Source organism: Spea bombifrons, chromosome 5 (assembly GCF_027358695.1).
Source record: "Spea bombifrons isolate aSpeBom1 chromosome 5, aSpeBom1.2.pri, whole genome shotgun sequence".
In the NCBI taxonomy this organism is placed as follows: Eukaryota; Metazoa; Chordata; class Amphibia; order Anura; family Pelobatidae; genus Spea; species Spea bombifrons.
Window position 1 is genome coordinate 79900207 of NC_071091.1, and position 16929 is coordinate 79917135.

At 38.0% G+C, this 16929-nt stretch overlaps 2 protein-coding genes across 2 annotated transcripts in view; one reads left to right on the forward strand and one right to left on the reverse strand.

Annotated features, from left to right (window-relative positions):
• Positions 1–1003, forward strand: part of RMC1 (regulator of MON1-CCZ1) — a 13110-nt gene extending 12107 nt beyond the window's left edge. Inside the window, exon 20 of the mRNA XM_053467960.1 lies at positions 841–1003. Coding sequence (XP_053323935.1) covers positions 841–920 — 80 coding nt within the window. The 3' untranslated portion in view covers positions 921–1003. The remainder of the gene's footprint in view (positions 1–840) is intronic.
• NPC1 (NPC intracellular cholesterol transporter 1) overlaps positions 773–16929 on the reverse strand; it is a 27692-nt gene continuing 11535 nt past the window's right edge. Inside the window, exons 4-25 of the mRNA XM_053467964.1 lie at positions 16064–16239; positions 15444–15611; positions 14588–14837; positions 13894–13970; positions 12695–13065; positions 12207–12433; positions 11693–11793; positions 11283–11385; positions 10798–10987; positions 10493–10675; positions 10048–10162; positions 9642–9769; positions 8935–9075; positions 8282–8371; positions 7606–7796; positions 7237–7352; positions 6796–6925; positions 5297–5497; positions 4622–4853; positions 3857–3970; positions 3169–3331; positions 773–1434 (exon numbers count right to left, since the gene is read on the reverse strand). Of these exons, the coding sequence (XP_053323939.1) occupies positions 1352–1434; positions 3169–3331; positions 3857–3970; positions 4622–4853; positions 5297–5497; positions 6796–6925; positions 7237–7352; positions 7606–7796; positions 8282–8371; positions 8935–9075; positions 9642–9769; positions 10048–10162; positions 10493–10675; positions 10798–10987; positions 11283–11385; positions 11693–11793; positions 12207–12433; positions 12695–13065; positions 13894–13970; positions 14588–14837; positions 15444–15611; positions 16064–16239 (3550 nt within the window). The 3' untranslated portion in view covers positions 773–1351. The remainder of the gene's footprint in view (positions 1435–3168; positions 3332–3856; positions 3971–4621; positions 4854–5296; positions 5498–6795; positions 6926–7236; positions 7353–7605; positions 7797–8281; positions 8372–8934; positions 9076–9641; positions 9770–10047; positions 10163–10492; positions 10676–10797; positions 10988–11282; positions 11386–11692; positions 11794–12206; positions 12434–12694; positions 13066–13893; positions 13971–14587; positions 14838–15443; positions 15612–16063; positions 16240–16929) is intronic.

Below are 16929 nucleotides of genomic sequence, written 5' to 3' on the forward strand. Positions count from 1 at the left end.
TTGCCAAATATAAATTCTCTACTCAGACATTATTTTTGTGAAATATGTCCAGTTATTATAGATTTGGCCCTAATGAAGGTGAGCTCCCCATGTTAACTGCATCAAATGACCTGTACATCTGGGAGAAACCAACTGTGGTTGGCTGGAAGTAATGTATTTTTCCACCAGGAAATGTTCTTCTCTCTGGCAAACTCCCTAGTTGGTTAGAAAATATATCCCAGTGGACAGGCTAAACTTTGGTTTTCACATGCTTTAGTCACTAAGCCCTGAGTTTGCAGATTTATTTAAATATTCTCATGAGTGAAAGGCAAATCTCAATACCCACAAAGGCAAATTGGCTTTGATCCATCTTGGCCCAGTGGCTTAACTGTATGGTGTAATGCCAACTCAGCCCTTCTTGCATACTTGGGTTAGCTTGTTTAAGGGCATACTCAAAGGCAAACTAATGTCCTAGACAGGAGTCTTTTCAAAATAATGCATATTAGAGTGGTCCACCGATATCAATAACTGTTTCTGCCCATGTGTGATTCTGCATTTGCCCCTTTCTTGCTGGGGGGGGGGTTTGTGCAGAACCCATGCACATGTGTGCAAAGTCCTATGGATTTCACTGGGAACATTTTCATGCAAATCGCCGATTAAAGTGGATGAATATTTTTCAGATCACACAGACTCATTCATTTTATACATTTTTAATACAATGAGAAACGGTCCAGTATTATCCCTTAAAAGTAGTGGAAAAAAAGTTTAAATGCAATCCTGTTTTGTTTAAAAAAAAAAAAAAAAACCACGCATGTCTGAAGCTTTGGCATTATGATGCCCATCTGACTGTTCTTTCTGCAGGTGAGCATTGTGAAGACCACGTGACTTCATTCAAACAGCTGTTTGGTGATCAGGCATTGCTTAAACTTCCCACCTGCTGACGTATCTCCCATCCAGTGCTGTAGAAAGTTCTATTTATTATAACAAATAAAGTCCATGCAGCTTCTGCTACCTATTAGAAAAATGTGAGGTTTCCTCTTTTATCCTTTATAAAAAGAAAATACTTTTTTTTTTTAGCAAACAAATTACTAAAATATATTTTATGCATTGGATTAGAAACTGCTGCAGGAAAAATTGCATTGGTTTTTGCACTCTATATTAAACAAATAGGTGGTTTCCCTATCCATTGAACAATGTATGGAAAATACAAACCTAAGAAAATGTAACTTCTATGTACAAAAAAATAGCATGTTAACACTGACTGCTTCATGGAAGTATCTATTCCTGAGACATAGCAGCTGCAAGCTTTGTGGATGATCACAAGTATTCTTTGATGCTGTTTCTCGGAACGAGGATGATCACTGAAGTCACGTTAGTGGTTAAGAAGTCTCTCTTGTTCTGTTCCTCTGGATCTTAACAGTGCGGCTTGGGCCTTGGCTTTATTCACTTTTGGTCCTGCGTAGAGGAAAAAGGGGGGAAACCTTTTAAGACCTGTCTAAAGAGTAGATGACAAATTTCAATAGGACAGTTTAATAAATAAAAAACAACCTTGTCCTATACACAAGTGGTCATTTCCAACGTGTGGTAGAAGTTAGTAGTACATAATTAAGTAAAATTGTGGGTAACACAAGGCACCCCACATAGTATGTTTAAACAGGCATATGCATAAATCTTTTCTTCAAGACCCATTAAACAGCACAAGCCATCACCTAAGCAGACTGTGTACAATCTTCGAGCCCTTTGATATCGGCGTTTTTATTCACGCAGAATGTTATGGTTATTAAATGGACTTTCATCCCTCGCTAATAACCTTTAGAGCGGCTTCAGTGTTCAGTGAACTCACACAACCTCCTTTGAGAGATGTTTAGGAGTGATGAACAGGACAGATTTCCCTCCTTGGGAAGAGAGGAGTTTAAATCCTGCGCAAAGTGTTCTTATTTATGGATGCCTGGATTTCTGTGACACTCTGTCGGTCTGCATGTTTGTTTCTAATCTTTCTTCCTCTGCTTCCTAATGCTCTACAGCAGCGGAATACATATTCAAGCAGCCAAAGTTTAAAGGATTTGTGGAATTATGGTGCATAAACACCATCGCAAATTCCCTCGCCTTTCCCAATGAGAACATGCCCCTGGAAATCTTTGCTCACATTAACAGACCAGTTAACACAGTTGTAGACACTGATCACTCAATAGGTCTATTGCAAAAGACAAAGGAATTATTCACAGACACAGGAATTCACAGACGTATGGTTTTCACTGAACCATATGAAGGGCCAGCCTCTGAGCTTGGCTGGCCCTGTATAATGCATAATTAAGATTTCTCAAGTCCTCTAGTTGATTGAACTAAGTATTAAGCTCAGTCTCGCAAGACAGACTTGTCAGGGTTGGCCCTTCATAAAAGTAAAGTGACTGAGCTGGAAAAGAAGACTTCTGCTTCAGTGAATTCACCTGCTAGAATCATGGAAGAACGGGCAACATGTCTATTCACTAAACCAACCATTATCAGCTCTGGTATTTGGAGAAGGGAAGGAGAGGTTACCAAGCGCACGTTGGTGTTTATAGAAGGCCAGGTTTTACCAAAAGTAAACAGACATCCGTGTCTCAAACGCGTAACCAGCATGTCCTCGAGCTTAGCGACACAAATCCATTAACGGAACTCCCCATTTCCTTCAGGACAGTTTAGCGCTCCGGAATACTTATCCATGATTACATAATTAGGGAATTATTTCTATGTAGCAGGAAAGGAGTTTCTATGGCTGCATTTAGTTATACAAGTGTAAAACCCAACAGGGGCTGGAACAGACACAGGGGTTTTGTATTAAAAAATTGCTCTATTTGAAATCCTTTTTTTGCCTTTGTTTGGTGTATATGTATTATTTATAATTATACACACTGACGCTGCTGAAATCATTTGTTTATGAGGGCATAAAAAGCGTTGGCTCAATTAAAAAGGTTTCAACTGAAGACTCCATTACACAATTATGTCGATCCAGTGTTCCGCATCGCTCAAGGTTGCTCAAATAAAGCGTAAAGAATATTATTGTGTAATGTGATTAAGTCTATAGCACCTTATTTTTTACTGGCTGTGAAGGCGTAGTTTAAGCTTTGTATTAAATTACAGCAAACAATATTTATTAGTGCTTTTGCAGAGTGCATCATTGTTCATCAGCATCACCCTCGCTGCACTCACCTATGTAGCTAAGAAGAACAGGTAGAAATATTAAACCGTGGGCGGCCCCCAGGAGCACCATCGGCAGATACATCCTGAAGTAGAAGATCTTAAATATCTGAGACTTCGAGAACCCCAGCACTCCGATACCAACAAACTTTGTCAGTGTGATTCCACTATAAACCTACGGGAAGAAGACATCACAATTAACATCACTGAAGCTATAAGGAGAACACCACGTTTATTCCTGTTACCAGATACGGCTATATGAGTGTTTGGATCATTAAGGAAAAAAGTGAAGTCATATATATATATATATATATATATATATATATATATATATATATATATATATATATAGTATGTATCCATGTATAGGAAAACTGAACCAAACTGCAGTTTTTAGCTGCTTCAGTCTTGGTAGGGCTTTGTGGTTAAAGCCCAACATGTTCTACACAAGATATGTCCTCCAAAGTAAGCAATAGACTAACCCACTAGCACTTTGAGCTCTATCACTATATGATGGAAGACAAACAATTCATGATGTCAACAGCATGAAAACGTTGCTAGGTTTACATAGAAAACAATATATTTTTCTATAGTTTAAGTTAAAGCCTACAAAAACACAACAAAACGCAAGCCCTATTAAAAAGTTAGGGCCAGGCCTCAAATGACAACAATCCGAAATTGAACCTTGTTGCAGACTTACTGAGCTGCCCATATTGGCCAATGCATCCTGCGCTCGCTGCACTCGGTTTCCCTTTGTGCTCACTGAGAACGCTCTGGTTATGTGGCTGCAAAATTCCACGGAGATGCCGCAGCACTGCAAGGGAGAGGAACAAAATATGATTGAATAATAAAATTTAAGAAGGAACAGGGGCGCATAATGTACCAATGTGAAAATAAATTGTTCTAGGGATTGTTCAAAGTAGTGCATATACCATATATGTGTTTTTTATTATAAAGCATGTTCTGTGCTTCAGAAATGAGTTTTTATACGAATGGAAAAAAAGCTGAAATGCATAAAAATGAACACAAAATAAGCAAGGCAGCAGCCACAGTCCCTGGCTTATACCAGAACCTGGCATCAGACAAAGCACTGAAAATGAAGATCTGATGGTGCAGAGGTCCGTGCCGGTATCAGGATAGACCTCCACTTCCATTACAATGCACCACCAGGGACACTGCAGCAGGTGTGACTTTTGGTTAAGGTAACGCATTATTTGCAACTGAAGCAGGTAAAGCAACAACACAAATAAAGATAGACACACATAGTTAGCTAACTGAAAAACACCATCTCCTGCACACATATCTGAAGCATTTGGCTCATCTTGGCTGGCCATTTATTGTTCTTCCATATCGTGCAGTAACATGCGTTGGAACAAACTTGAATGTGCAATTAACATGGAAAAAGGACCTGCCTGAATGGTCTTTAAAAAAAAAACATAGCTTGAACTCATAATGTATAACTCACCATAACCAAGTTCACGAGAGATACAGCATTCAAGTTGATGCCCCAGAGCCACATCACTCCGAACATATTGACAAGGATCATGGAAATTGTGACGCACATCAGAAACGAGGACCAAATTTCAAAGCCGAGCAGTATCACCGACACAAAGAATATTGCAGCCAATGACAGGCAAAGGTTAAAGATGGTATCATCCACAATGGTTAAATACTGTTCATAGAACACATAGAAAACGCTGCAAATGAGGGAGGAGAGTGACAATTAGCAGCTGATAGTGTCGAAGTGTTTTAACCCCTTAATGACAAACGGGCTCAAAAGGCATTGTTTTCAATGGGTTTAGGGACCGCCCATTGTCCTTAAGACAGACAAGAAGCGTTATTATGTATATCATAGACAAAGCATGCAATCAGGCCTTGTACAGAGTGGCGGAAAATAATCTTGACGTCGGACATTCTACAAAATATCAAAACAACCCATATAATCTACAAGCTCTCGGGCAATATGCAACATAAAATAGCTAAAGCTTTTTTCCAAATCTGTTAGATTTAAAACATAAAAGGCAACTTCCAGCCATTGCATTCAATGTTTGTATTCTATTTTTGGCAATCAGGATTATATACAAAACTGCCACACTTTGGCAATTCTCTTAAACAGGAAAGTAACGCAACATGGAAGTACCTGTAAGGGAAGACGCTGTAGTTTTTCCCAGGGACGGCAATGCTGTCAGTAATATTCTTGGCTATGATTCGAGCTTTTGCCATGGCATCAATAAAGTCTGAAGAATTCTTCAGGATGGTGTGATAAGTCATGAAGTAGGTGGCACCCACCGCTGTGTCATTGTTGAGAAGGTCAACTGCTGTACCGTAAGCCGCATGCCCACTAAGGAGAAGATGGGGAAAAGTTTATTTTGGTTTAAATTTAGGGAAAGAAACCCAAAAACTTAAGGAAGTTCAGAAGAAGCTTAATAGCCGTGATTCAGCTGCTAATAAATATTTGTAATACATTTTGCCAAAGAACCCTTTGTTTTAAATCTGCCCAGAAGCTGGTTCTCCAAGAACATGGAGCATTTGTAAATACTAGACAATGCTTTTGAACACAGAAATGCGGAAGTGACCGAAGATGCCCTGTATGTGTGTTTTACAAATTCTCTAATTTGAAGGCAATGTTACTCTTAAAGGATGTTATTACACATAAATAAATAGTATGCTTTTTATAGTTCCATTTTTTGCATTAATAATCTGAAGAAAAAAAAAATTATGATCACATCCCTGTACACTGGTTCCACTGGCATAAATAAGCAGCATTGTTTAACCCCTTCATTCCCCTATAGACATACCGGGACGTCCAAAACACGCCCACTAAGAAACCACTATGGACGTCCCGGTACATCCAACCCTTCGTGCAGCGTCAAGGAATCGCCGGCTTTCTGCTGCCCGATCTCCCGTAACAGCTTCCGGCATGAAAGCCAGTAAGCTGTTACAGTTGAAAGTGCTTGGTGCAGGGGGATCGCGGGGAGGGGAGTGAGAAACCATGTCTCTCACTCCCCCTCCTGTCCTGAAAGAGAAAAGCAGATTTTTTTTTAAAAAAAATATATATATATATATAAAAAAAGATAAAAAAAAATATTAAAAAACCTTAATTCCCATTGCCCTAGCATAACATCTAGCCAGTATAACCCTCCTGCCCCCGTTCACAACCCCCAAACCCGTTAAGCCATAGGCATAAAAATTATACAAAATTGTACACCTAATAGTATGCTCCCTGGTGCTGGGAAAGTCTGGAAAATCTATATAAATTGGGTATTTCTGAAATCAGGACACCTGAATTAATAAACTTGGAGGGGATTTTCCATCACTTTACCTAATTTCGTGAGGATTCAGAGGGAAAATGTAAAAAAAAAAAATTTGTTTATTTTTCAAATCTTTGCTAGTTTTTACTACAATTCTCATTCTAAATTTTCAGCTAATCATCCAACTATGGTATCAAACGAAAGCTCTATCTCTCCTTGAAAAAACAATATATGGTTTATATGGGTGCACTATTCACAGGAAAAGAGAATCATCGCTAAACCGAAATACCCCAAAAATGGTAAAATTGCTCTGGGCTTTGAGGTACCAAAAACTGGTATTGAAGGGGTTAAAGTCATCCTAATACCATACAGGCAATGGTAATCTTACCCTTTTCCACATTTGGGGTTAGGATTATCAGAAAGGAACATGGGAAGGAACTGCATAAACTCTTCCCCAACTGGCTTCCTCTTTCCTTCTTGCGTATAAGGACGGCAACGCATGCACTGTGGATCAACAACTGGGGGAAAAACAAAACACATCAGATGCTAACAGGAAAACCTTCTGATTTTTTTTTTATAATTTTCTGATGTTTAAACACCAGGTGTCTGATAATATAAACACACCAAATAAGCATAAAAGAGGTCAACACCAAAAAAAAGCCCCTATTAAGTCATAGTATATAAAAATTTATATGTAATACATATGGTTCGGTTTTATATTTGGATTCTTCCAACAGCGAACAGCATATCAGTTGTATAAATGATTCAATTTAGTGTAGACGCATCCAGTACAACACGAATGTGGTTCCCATATGCTGATGGGAGTTACCTGAAGCGTTGCAGAACTGCCCTGTGCTGTTATATACGCGGCAACAGGTAGATTGAGGCTTCACCCAGTCAAAGTAGTCATCGAGCCAGGAGGATGGAGGATAGCCGACCTTTGTGCTGAATCCATGACAAAAGTGAATATTAGGCATGGCTTAACTGGCTTGATGTTTCCACTCACTGGGGTTTATGTATAAACTGCGGTTTTAGTAAGGAGTATTGGAATTGCAAAGTATGGAATATTTCAGACTGGACTTCTATTTTTGTTGCTATTGTGATCAGGATTCAAGCTTTGCATCATTATACGTTTGTATAAATAAACTCCTTTTTTGTCAATCCATGTTAAACACAGCGCACGCAATATTATACTCACTAGTTGGCCAATTGTGCTGCATTGTAAACTTGCTGCACCAGAGAATTGTTATTACATCCCGCGCCGCCGCAAACCATGGCCTGTCCTTCTTTTGTGGTGTAATCATGTCCTTCCTCAACCACAAAATACACGGGAGGACCAGTGTGCAGGTACTTACTGAGAGAATCAAAATAACGCAGCATATACGAATCCTGAAGAATAAAACAGATGCGTGGGTCCAAAAGAGCTTTCCTACTGGAGACGGCAATGACTATCAGCGCACGATACCTTATAGATACAGGGTTCGCCACATTAAGTGCGATGGCATGAAGATGTTCACATGATTCACATGAAGGTCGGTTTAAAATGGTTGTGATGGGTCTAATCAGCTTTGTCTGAATTTTTGTACAGGACTTTACTTCTCTTATACTGAACCTTTAACATACTTTTGTTACTATAACATTCCTTTTTTGCGACACTTTACCTAAGCCTATCTTTTTTTGGTAGGGTTTATTTTGTGGCGCTGGATATAATTATTTTTCACTTAAAGCACTTTGGCTATATTTTGTTTTGCTCATTCGCCACTTGTGAGAAAGGAAACCGGCAATGTGATTTAACATGTTTTCTTAACATATTCTGAATGCTGTAATTTAACGTGAACTTTGTTATTGAAATCCTATTGTTCGAGTTAACTTACATCAGGCATCGACAAAGACTGATCCAGACCGACCTCCACTTTATTCATCACAGCAATACTGAAGGACAGGATGCCCACGAAAACAGATATCTGGAAGACAGGCACACAGCTAATGGTGATGGGGCAGTAGCGAATTGTATAGCGGCACATAATATTCTTAAGAACATACTACTTATTTCAAGGCAGGTCTCATTATTCATAGAAACAACACCAAACCGCAGTCTCTCAACATAAAACATGTGCGCTCTTGGTTATCAACTGTAGAGAGAGAGGTACATTCATTAAAGCAGGAGTTGGAGAGAGAGTTGTGGTTTCAATCATTACAATCATCACTATACAGGGTTCTCCCAGCAAGCTTGTCTGGCCCTGTATAATGAATACTTGAATCCTCAACACTACTTGCCGAGAAGAAACCCTTCATCATGTATTATGAATTTAGTAAATTGAAACTCCTACTTCAGTGGATAAGCCCAGATAGGAAATAGTAATACAAGAAACAGCATTTCTTATGCAGCACTCTTTAATGCTATACCGTGGAATTAAGAGCAGCTTTCAATCAACATTTTGGCATCTAGAAAACAATCAGGAAGACAAACACAGGATACTTATAAGCTTTATTAAGCGAACATGGGCTGAAATACGTGAATACATACCACTATGGGCCGCACCCAGTTCTTCATCAACGCTGGGGAGAACAGCTTTTTGAAGAACAGAAAAACCCAGCTCTGGGATTTCTCAGCCCCACTGCTTTGGTTACAGCCTGGGAAACAGCAGAGGACGTCCAAGCGATTTTTCTACATGTTAAAAGAAAAATACATCAGAAAAAAACCCCACACAATAAATCGGGGAGCATTAAACCTCCCAAGATGCAAAGTAGGTCTTCTCAATCATTCAACATATTCTTGGCCACTTTCTTTTCATTTACATCCAAACTACACTTGATGACTATATATACTAAACTTCTAAGCTTTTTATACGTGTGTGTCTGTATTTAAAATGTGTATTCAATACTGCATTACGGAGATGCATTTAAGAGACAAACACAAACTGAATTCAATCAATAACGCTACGTAGTTGAAATCAATTACACTATTATTAACACGGTGCAAATGGTTGAACAAGGTTTCATTATTGTTTGGTAAATTCCTGACTTTTGCTGTCTACTGAATGATACAATTTGTTGCCAACATGTAAAAAGTAAAAAAAACAAAAAACAGATCAACAGCTATAGATATAAAAAAACATTTATCTCTACACATATATATATCTTTTCCATAGATTATTTCAGTCAATGTATAAAAGATTGTGAAAAGAAACACGTTTTGACCTGGGGGATTTTACTCCCAACCAATCAATTCACCTCTTGGCGTCTAATGTCCAAACCAAGGAGGCTCACAAAGCAGGTGATCTGAAGTAGGAAGTCCAAGAACACCGCCAACCCTGCGAAGAGTGAGAACGTGCGGACAGCTGGCATGGAGGATAAACCGCCTGAGAAGGGTCAAGAACACCTTATGTTACTTCAAGATAATGCAATAATCATTTCTCTCAGATAAATTAAAGGCATCAAGGAAACCTTTTTTTTTTTATGTAGTCAAATAATAATAATAAAAAGCCTTAGCATTTCACATGGCAACAAGGTATCGCCATATTTTCCTCCACATGCAACATGTACAGAAGTGAAACAAGTTATATAATTTCCATACAAAAGTTAAACATGTAGCAAACCTTGTCATATTTCCATAGGAATATTTTTGCATAATCATTACCTAAGAAGAAGGCAACAGTTTCTGCAAAAGCCGACAAGAATATGCTTGGAGCAACTTCACCCAAGACTCTGCCAATCTGCTGATCAAGAGTTTCCCCTTGAAGACGCTCATCTCTCTGTAAAAGACCAGAAAAAGGTGTAAGTAAACTGAAATAGCAAAAACATCAAATAAGGCTGTAGTTTTGAAATCAAGTCAATGTCTTCTAAAGACGCTAGAGTCATTTCATTATTTGATTTACTTTCCTGATAAAAAACAACATTATGTTGCAGACCAGAACAAACAAAAAAGAGGAGTCCGGTTCCTGAGAGTACCAGGTTGGTTAGCCAAGAATGAAAGTTGTAGTTGTACCACGCAAAGGAGGGTTGATTTACGTGGAAAACTGTTGGAAATCTATGTTAGCACAGCACAAAATTGTATGAACACACTACCATTATAAAATGCATACCTGCAGGGTTTGTACAATGATATATATGTTGTCCACACCAACGGCAAGGACCAGAAAAGGTATAACCTCTATTACGATCAGAGTGAGCGGAACCCCAATATAGCTGAAGATACCAATGGAGCACACTACAGAGCTGAGCACAATCAGAATGCCTGCCGTACCCAGGGTAATCTTGGAGTCAACCTGATGGGTAAGAGAATGGAAAAGTCAGTTAACGTTAAAAAAATGGAGTTTCACAAAAACGCCAATGGCAAAACCCCCCACAATATTCACAGAAAGAAAACCAAATATTAAATACTGCATACCAAAATCCTGCTCCATTGGTTGATGTTACCCAAGGCCAAGGAGATGTATACAAACATTAAAGCATAACTTATCAGGACAGTAGACACATCACTGGTGCTTTCACGATTAATCTCATCTTCAATGCTCCTCTCCGCAGAGAACGAAATGCTCAGATTTGAATTGTTGTAATTTTTCACAAAACTGATAAATCTTGGAGACACAAAATATTTCAGATCAGAAACACTGTAGTAATATTTTAGGTATTAAATAATATTATATATATATATATATATATATATATATATATATATATATATATATGAAAAATGTATACATTGATAAAATACATAATTGTAATACAATTCAAATTATACAGATTTTGGGAATGAAGAATAACTAGAGATACAATAAGTCACTATTATATATATATATATATATATATATATATATATATATATATATATATATATATATATATATATATAGCGTTAATCACAAAACTTACTCCTGTTCCCACGCCTTTGCTTTCTTTATTTTCTCTGAATCATTGTGGAAGTTGTTCACCGGGAAAGTGATCACAAGAGCTGTTGCATTGTTATAATTATCACCTACAAATCAAAGAACAGAATGTTTTTTATAGTTTAATGGAATAGTAAAAAAGCAAAACAAAAACTAAGGAAAAAAGCTTATGTAATGGACAGCTAATGATCTATTGATGCCTGTTAAATGGTTACTCTACAGGAGGGGAGTAACTGTTAAGGACTCACTTAAAACATATGTGGTGAAGTACCAACACAATAAATTAGGTAAACAAACAAGGTAGAAAAAAAACCAGTGAACAGTAATAATAAATAATAATAATAATAAAGAGGAAAACAAAAGTCAAATGTTTGGAATTTAGAACTCTTTACGCACCATCATAGCCTCCAAGTACCAGCCATGGGAAGATGGGCCCTCCAAATGTACCTAAGCAGGGGTCATGCAGAGCTGTTGTGTCATTCAAAGATGCTGGGGACCTAGAAGATGAAAAGGCAATAATTCCACATCATTTTAACAGGTGCTGAATTTACATAGAAGCTACATTTTGATCTATAAATAATCAAATTGTTTTCCTAATACAGTTATATCACTATGATGAAGCTTCTTACATCCTATAACATATAATGGAGCAGTAGGATGAAACAATAATGTAAAAGCCTTTGTGACAATGCCTGAGATTCTGAAGGAGTTATGCATGGTCAAGTAAGGGGCAGCATACATCTGACTTGTCAGTTTCACACTTCAGACTCTGTGGGGACAATAATCTTGTAGAGCTTTACCATCACATACTGTGCTTTACCCTTTAAGCGACATTATTTAATTTTAGGACAACTGAGAAGAAAACAGATGCAATTTTGGCCCCACACAAAAAAAGAAGGAGACAACTTACTGCACACAGAATAGGAAATGAGTATGATAATCTGCAATCACAAAGAACTCGTCTCTCTCAACATGATTCAAGACTGAGTAACTGTTCTGGAAATAATTCAGCACACTGAGAATGGTGCAGTTGTTATTATATGGAGCCAATGGTGCCATACAGATGTCCTTCAGCATTATACTTTCATTATTGTATGTAGCGGTTATATTTTCAATGGCATTTTGGAGTTCCAGGACCTGATGAATGGCAACAGAAAGTCATTAGTCTTCATTCGAGAGCAAACGGAACATCATAAACTTCCGTCGACGTTCCAGCATTTTCAAACAAGGATTACAACAGCAATTACACATCTTTGCATTGTTTCGTCATTATGTGTTATACTATAGAGAGGTTTCTGTATTCATTCAAAGAACGTAAAAATCAAGTAATCTTGTGCCAAAACTAATTTTCCCCCCCTACAAAGAGTAAGCGTAATACAGTGACCACAACTTGATTACCTCGAGTAAAATGTCTAAAACTAGAGGTGGACCAAAAGGAACATCACTTCCTGATGGATATGGTGAGTAGATCTCTCCGTGGCTGTTGGGGGCAGTGATGATGAGCTGCTCAGTACGGAAGAAAGGTCCAAAGTGCGTGTCAAAGTAATCCTTCTCTTTGCGAGCTACGCTGTGTGGATCAGACCAGAGCTCCACAGGGTCTGTAGTGAGCTTTGCGTATCTGAGCCCAGAACAGCAGGCGGCAATTGCAACCACAGAGAAGAAAATAACAATAAATGGGTTTCGGACACAGAATACACCCCATTTTGTGAAGGCCACTCTCAGGCAATTCTCCAGTCTTTCTCCGCATGTTTCACAGCTGGATGGCGTTCCTACATCAGGCAAAAGAGGACGTGACAATTCATGATTTTTTTTTGACCAGACAATATCCAAACTGAACTGAGAAAGTGCTTAGCATGAACAAACAGAACATAACTATAAAGTGAACATTTACACGGCTGAAGACCTGTTTGTAGCTGTAGTGGTAATGGTGCTAATGGTGCCACATATTCACCCAACAGCTAAGAGAACTGCAATATACGGCACAATACAGAATAAATAGTTGCTATCAATGTAATTTATATGACTCTGCTGTAGCCTATGTTTCACATACCTATGAAAAAACGAAAAACGTCCCTTCACCGCACACTGTTTATTCGAACCAACCAACCTATGACTCTGAATGGTGTGTAGGCATCCGCTTAAAAAAGCTTGGAAACACTGCTTTAGTATTTATTTATAAATAGGTAATATATAAAAACCACAGACTACATGGAGTGAATGGTCCTTATCTGCCATCAATATCTGTAAAAATCTTTATATATAGAAGATATATAGCTAGGGCCTATATGCCATTTTGAATTTCAGTTGAAGTAAATGTAGGCGCTTCTGCGTCTTTAACCCGGCACAAAGTGTAATTGGAAAAATGACAATTCATCTTTAACCTTCTACAACTGATCATATATTCATTTATTACCATATTTAAAGTCTAGCAAGAATACGTACGGTGACAAGTTAAACGTACTCTGTGCTCATATGTTTTGTTTACTGGTCAATGGTAATATATGTATATATATATATATATATATATATATACATATATATATATATATATATATATATATATATATATAAATATATAAATAAAACAGAAAGCATACCTGCTATAGGCGTAGAATTTACAGAATATGCCAAATTACTATCAATTGGAGCATACTCAGATATGATGTTCTTTTTTCTGCAATTATGAATGAGACAAATATTTATTAGCTAGAGATCACAAGCAAACAGGTAAAAAAAAATAGCTTAAACATAAATTATGCTAAAAGATCATACTGATATTTAATCGTTATGGATCAAGTTCAATGGTAATGCAATTAAAAAACACGCCTTAAAAGCTTCAATAAGCAAGATTTTATAAACTTATAGTATGAGTTCTCCTTCGGCTACTTCTCATTAAAGTTCCCCAAGGTTTATTTTGGGATACAAACCTAAAACAAAACCTGTTATCTGTGTATTTGGCTGAAAAAGAACAGGGGGAAATCGTAATACTACCGTTTGACATCGGGATGATAACAGATATGGAATGGTGGTTCCAGAAGCTTTACATTGCCTGTCTTTAGTAAAAGGACTTCCCTGTATTTAGTAGAAGGACTTCCTGTATTTAGTAGAAGGACTTCCTGTATTTGGAATATTCTATTGACTGTCCAGCATTCTAATCAACATTGGAATCATGACAGTTGATAGATTTTAGTTAATATAAAATCTGGTTTCTAATGAATACAAGTTACATCTCTGAAAACATAAGCCACATTTAAAGCTAGTGGTGAAATGCAAATCTTGCCGTGGACATACCTGTAACACCAGGAGCAAATGACAACCGCAGAAAAGAGGAGCAAGAACACAACATACGTTATCCACATGATGACAACCATTGCATCCAAACCAAAAATAAGCCAGGGTGCAGGGGGTGGAGGAGGCTGGGGTGTGTTCCCACACATAAGAGTGCAGTCCTGACAACTGCAAGGAGCCCCATCTTCATCCACAGCCTCATCGCATCCCTTGGTGGCATTGTTCATTGGAATCATCTGATGAAAGGGCACATCTAGAATGTAAATATATAAACACAATCAATCCCAGAACGATCAGAAAGAAATCATAAGTATGCGTCACCAGAACATTGAGCCTTTTCTCCAGAAGGATTCCTTATATTCTACAGGACAGTAGAAGTCTTGGGTTAAGACACAGGTGACTTTTTAAACAAAATAACAGATTTGTTCCTATGGTTTAACAGCCCAAATGCATGCATTCAGTCAGAAATAGCTGTTCCTGTACAAGATTTACGTAGTCAAGTGATCATCAAGTTGCTTATTATGGCCACCAGTGCAGACTTGGTTGATAATAGATGCCTCAAGAAGACTCACCAAGACTTTGCTGGATCCACATTAGAGTTATTGAGGTGATTGTTAAATCTGTATGATCTGTATTAGAAGGGGCCTGCGTTGTACCACTCCGTCAGCTAGTGTAAGGATGTGTATATGTCTCATGTCATAAACATAACAGCTGCTACAGGCTATCGTTCTACTAGCCCCTTAGAACCCTGTTTTTAGTGAGAACTTGTCCTAAGTACAAATTGGCAATGGTCACTTTAGGTCAGTCAAAAGCAGGCTGCTCGGGAATAGCTGAGTACTCTGCGTCTGCTTCAACCTACCGGAGAAGATAGGGGTGATAGTGAAGGGAATTTGACCGTTATCCTCATTGAACATGTACTCGATCCAGTTAGTTGCAGTGCAGTCCTTAGCATCCCTGCCACACATCAAACTCAAAGCTTTGACATTGCTTGAAGGAGCCTCTACATCCTGGCAGGCATTGAACATGGCTAAACAAGGAGAGGCAACGGAAAAAATGTCAAGTGCGCGATATTAAAAAGGTGCTCCAAAAGCACTTTGCTTCCAAGAGAACTCAAAATGCTAATCAAATAAAAAATACAAAAAACCTCTAAGTGTTGCTGTACTCAAAGCCAAGTTTAATTTACATCTTAGACCACTTGTAGGCACCAGGTAAAAATATGTTACGTATCGGAGAAAAAAGAAACGTGCAATAACGACAGTAGACATTCAATAATAAAAAAAAATGTAGCTCTGTATCGTTTATTCACATGCGGCTTCGGGGAAAGACCTTCATTTAAGCGTCTACTGATCATAAAAAGGAAGGTTTACATATTTACTCTTCCAAATCAATAAATCACATATTTGAAGCATATTATTGAGGACAAGAAAGCACTCTGTATAACATAGGATGTTTTTCCTACAGAAATACCAAGCTACTCACCTCCTGCAAAGTGCTGCCCAACATAATACTCCATGGCTATGATACTTTCATTTGATTTTTCTGGATCAGGGTTGGTGTAATTTATGGTTTGTGTAACGTTCAGAAACTCTGACTGCCGAGGACTACATGTCAGCTCACAAAACAAGGTCATTAGGTTATAAAAACAGGAAGGACATCTGGGTTTAAAAAAAAAAAAATAATAATTAATCATACATTAAAAGCAATATTTAGATTTCTTACTCAAAATACTATCCTTGAAATACAGCCCAGCTCAAGTTGTAAAGTAGGATTTTTCACATACATAAATTGTTAAGGACAAAACACTACAGTACAAGATTAGTATGAAACTCATTTTAAATTGACACAAAATAGCAGGGTTTGTGGGTCCTGACAGCAAGCGTACCATCAAGCTAAATGATTAAAGCTGGTGTTCCACTTGCTTCCAACAGAGCTCCTTTGGGTTAAATATCGGTATATAAAGCACCAAAGATCGGATTTTTTTTTTCTTTCCTCTGTATACATTTTTAAGACGCTTCTTCGGTTTCTATGGCATTGGACGTGAGTAGGGTTTAAGCATTGAATGGTACTAAGAAAAGTTTCTCTAATGTTGCAAAGCAGGTGGAACAGCATCTTTAAGCAAAAAAATTGGACTTTGCTCATGGGCTGGGGGGATTGTGAAGGACGTGCCTTTTCTAGGACCTTGTGAAAACTGCAAAGGCTCTTCTCACTTTGGGTCTGCCCACAGGAGACTATGGAGGAGATGCTTGCTCTCCATTCTAGGTATTCAGGACATTTCCAATGCCCCAAGAGAGACTGCGATGACCCTTTATGCTCTGTACCCTTTGTCCCTGGTATGGTGTGGAGGA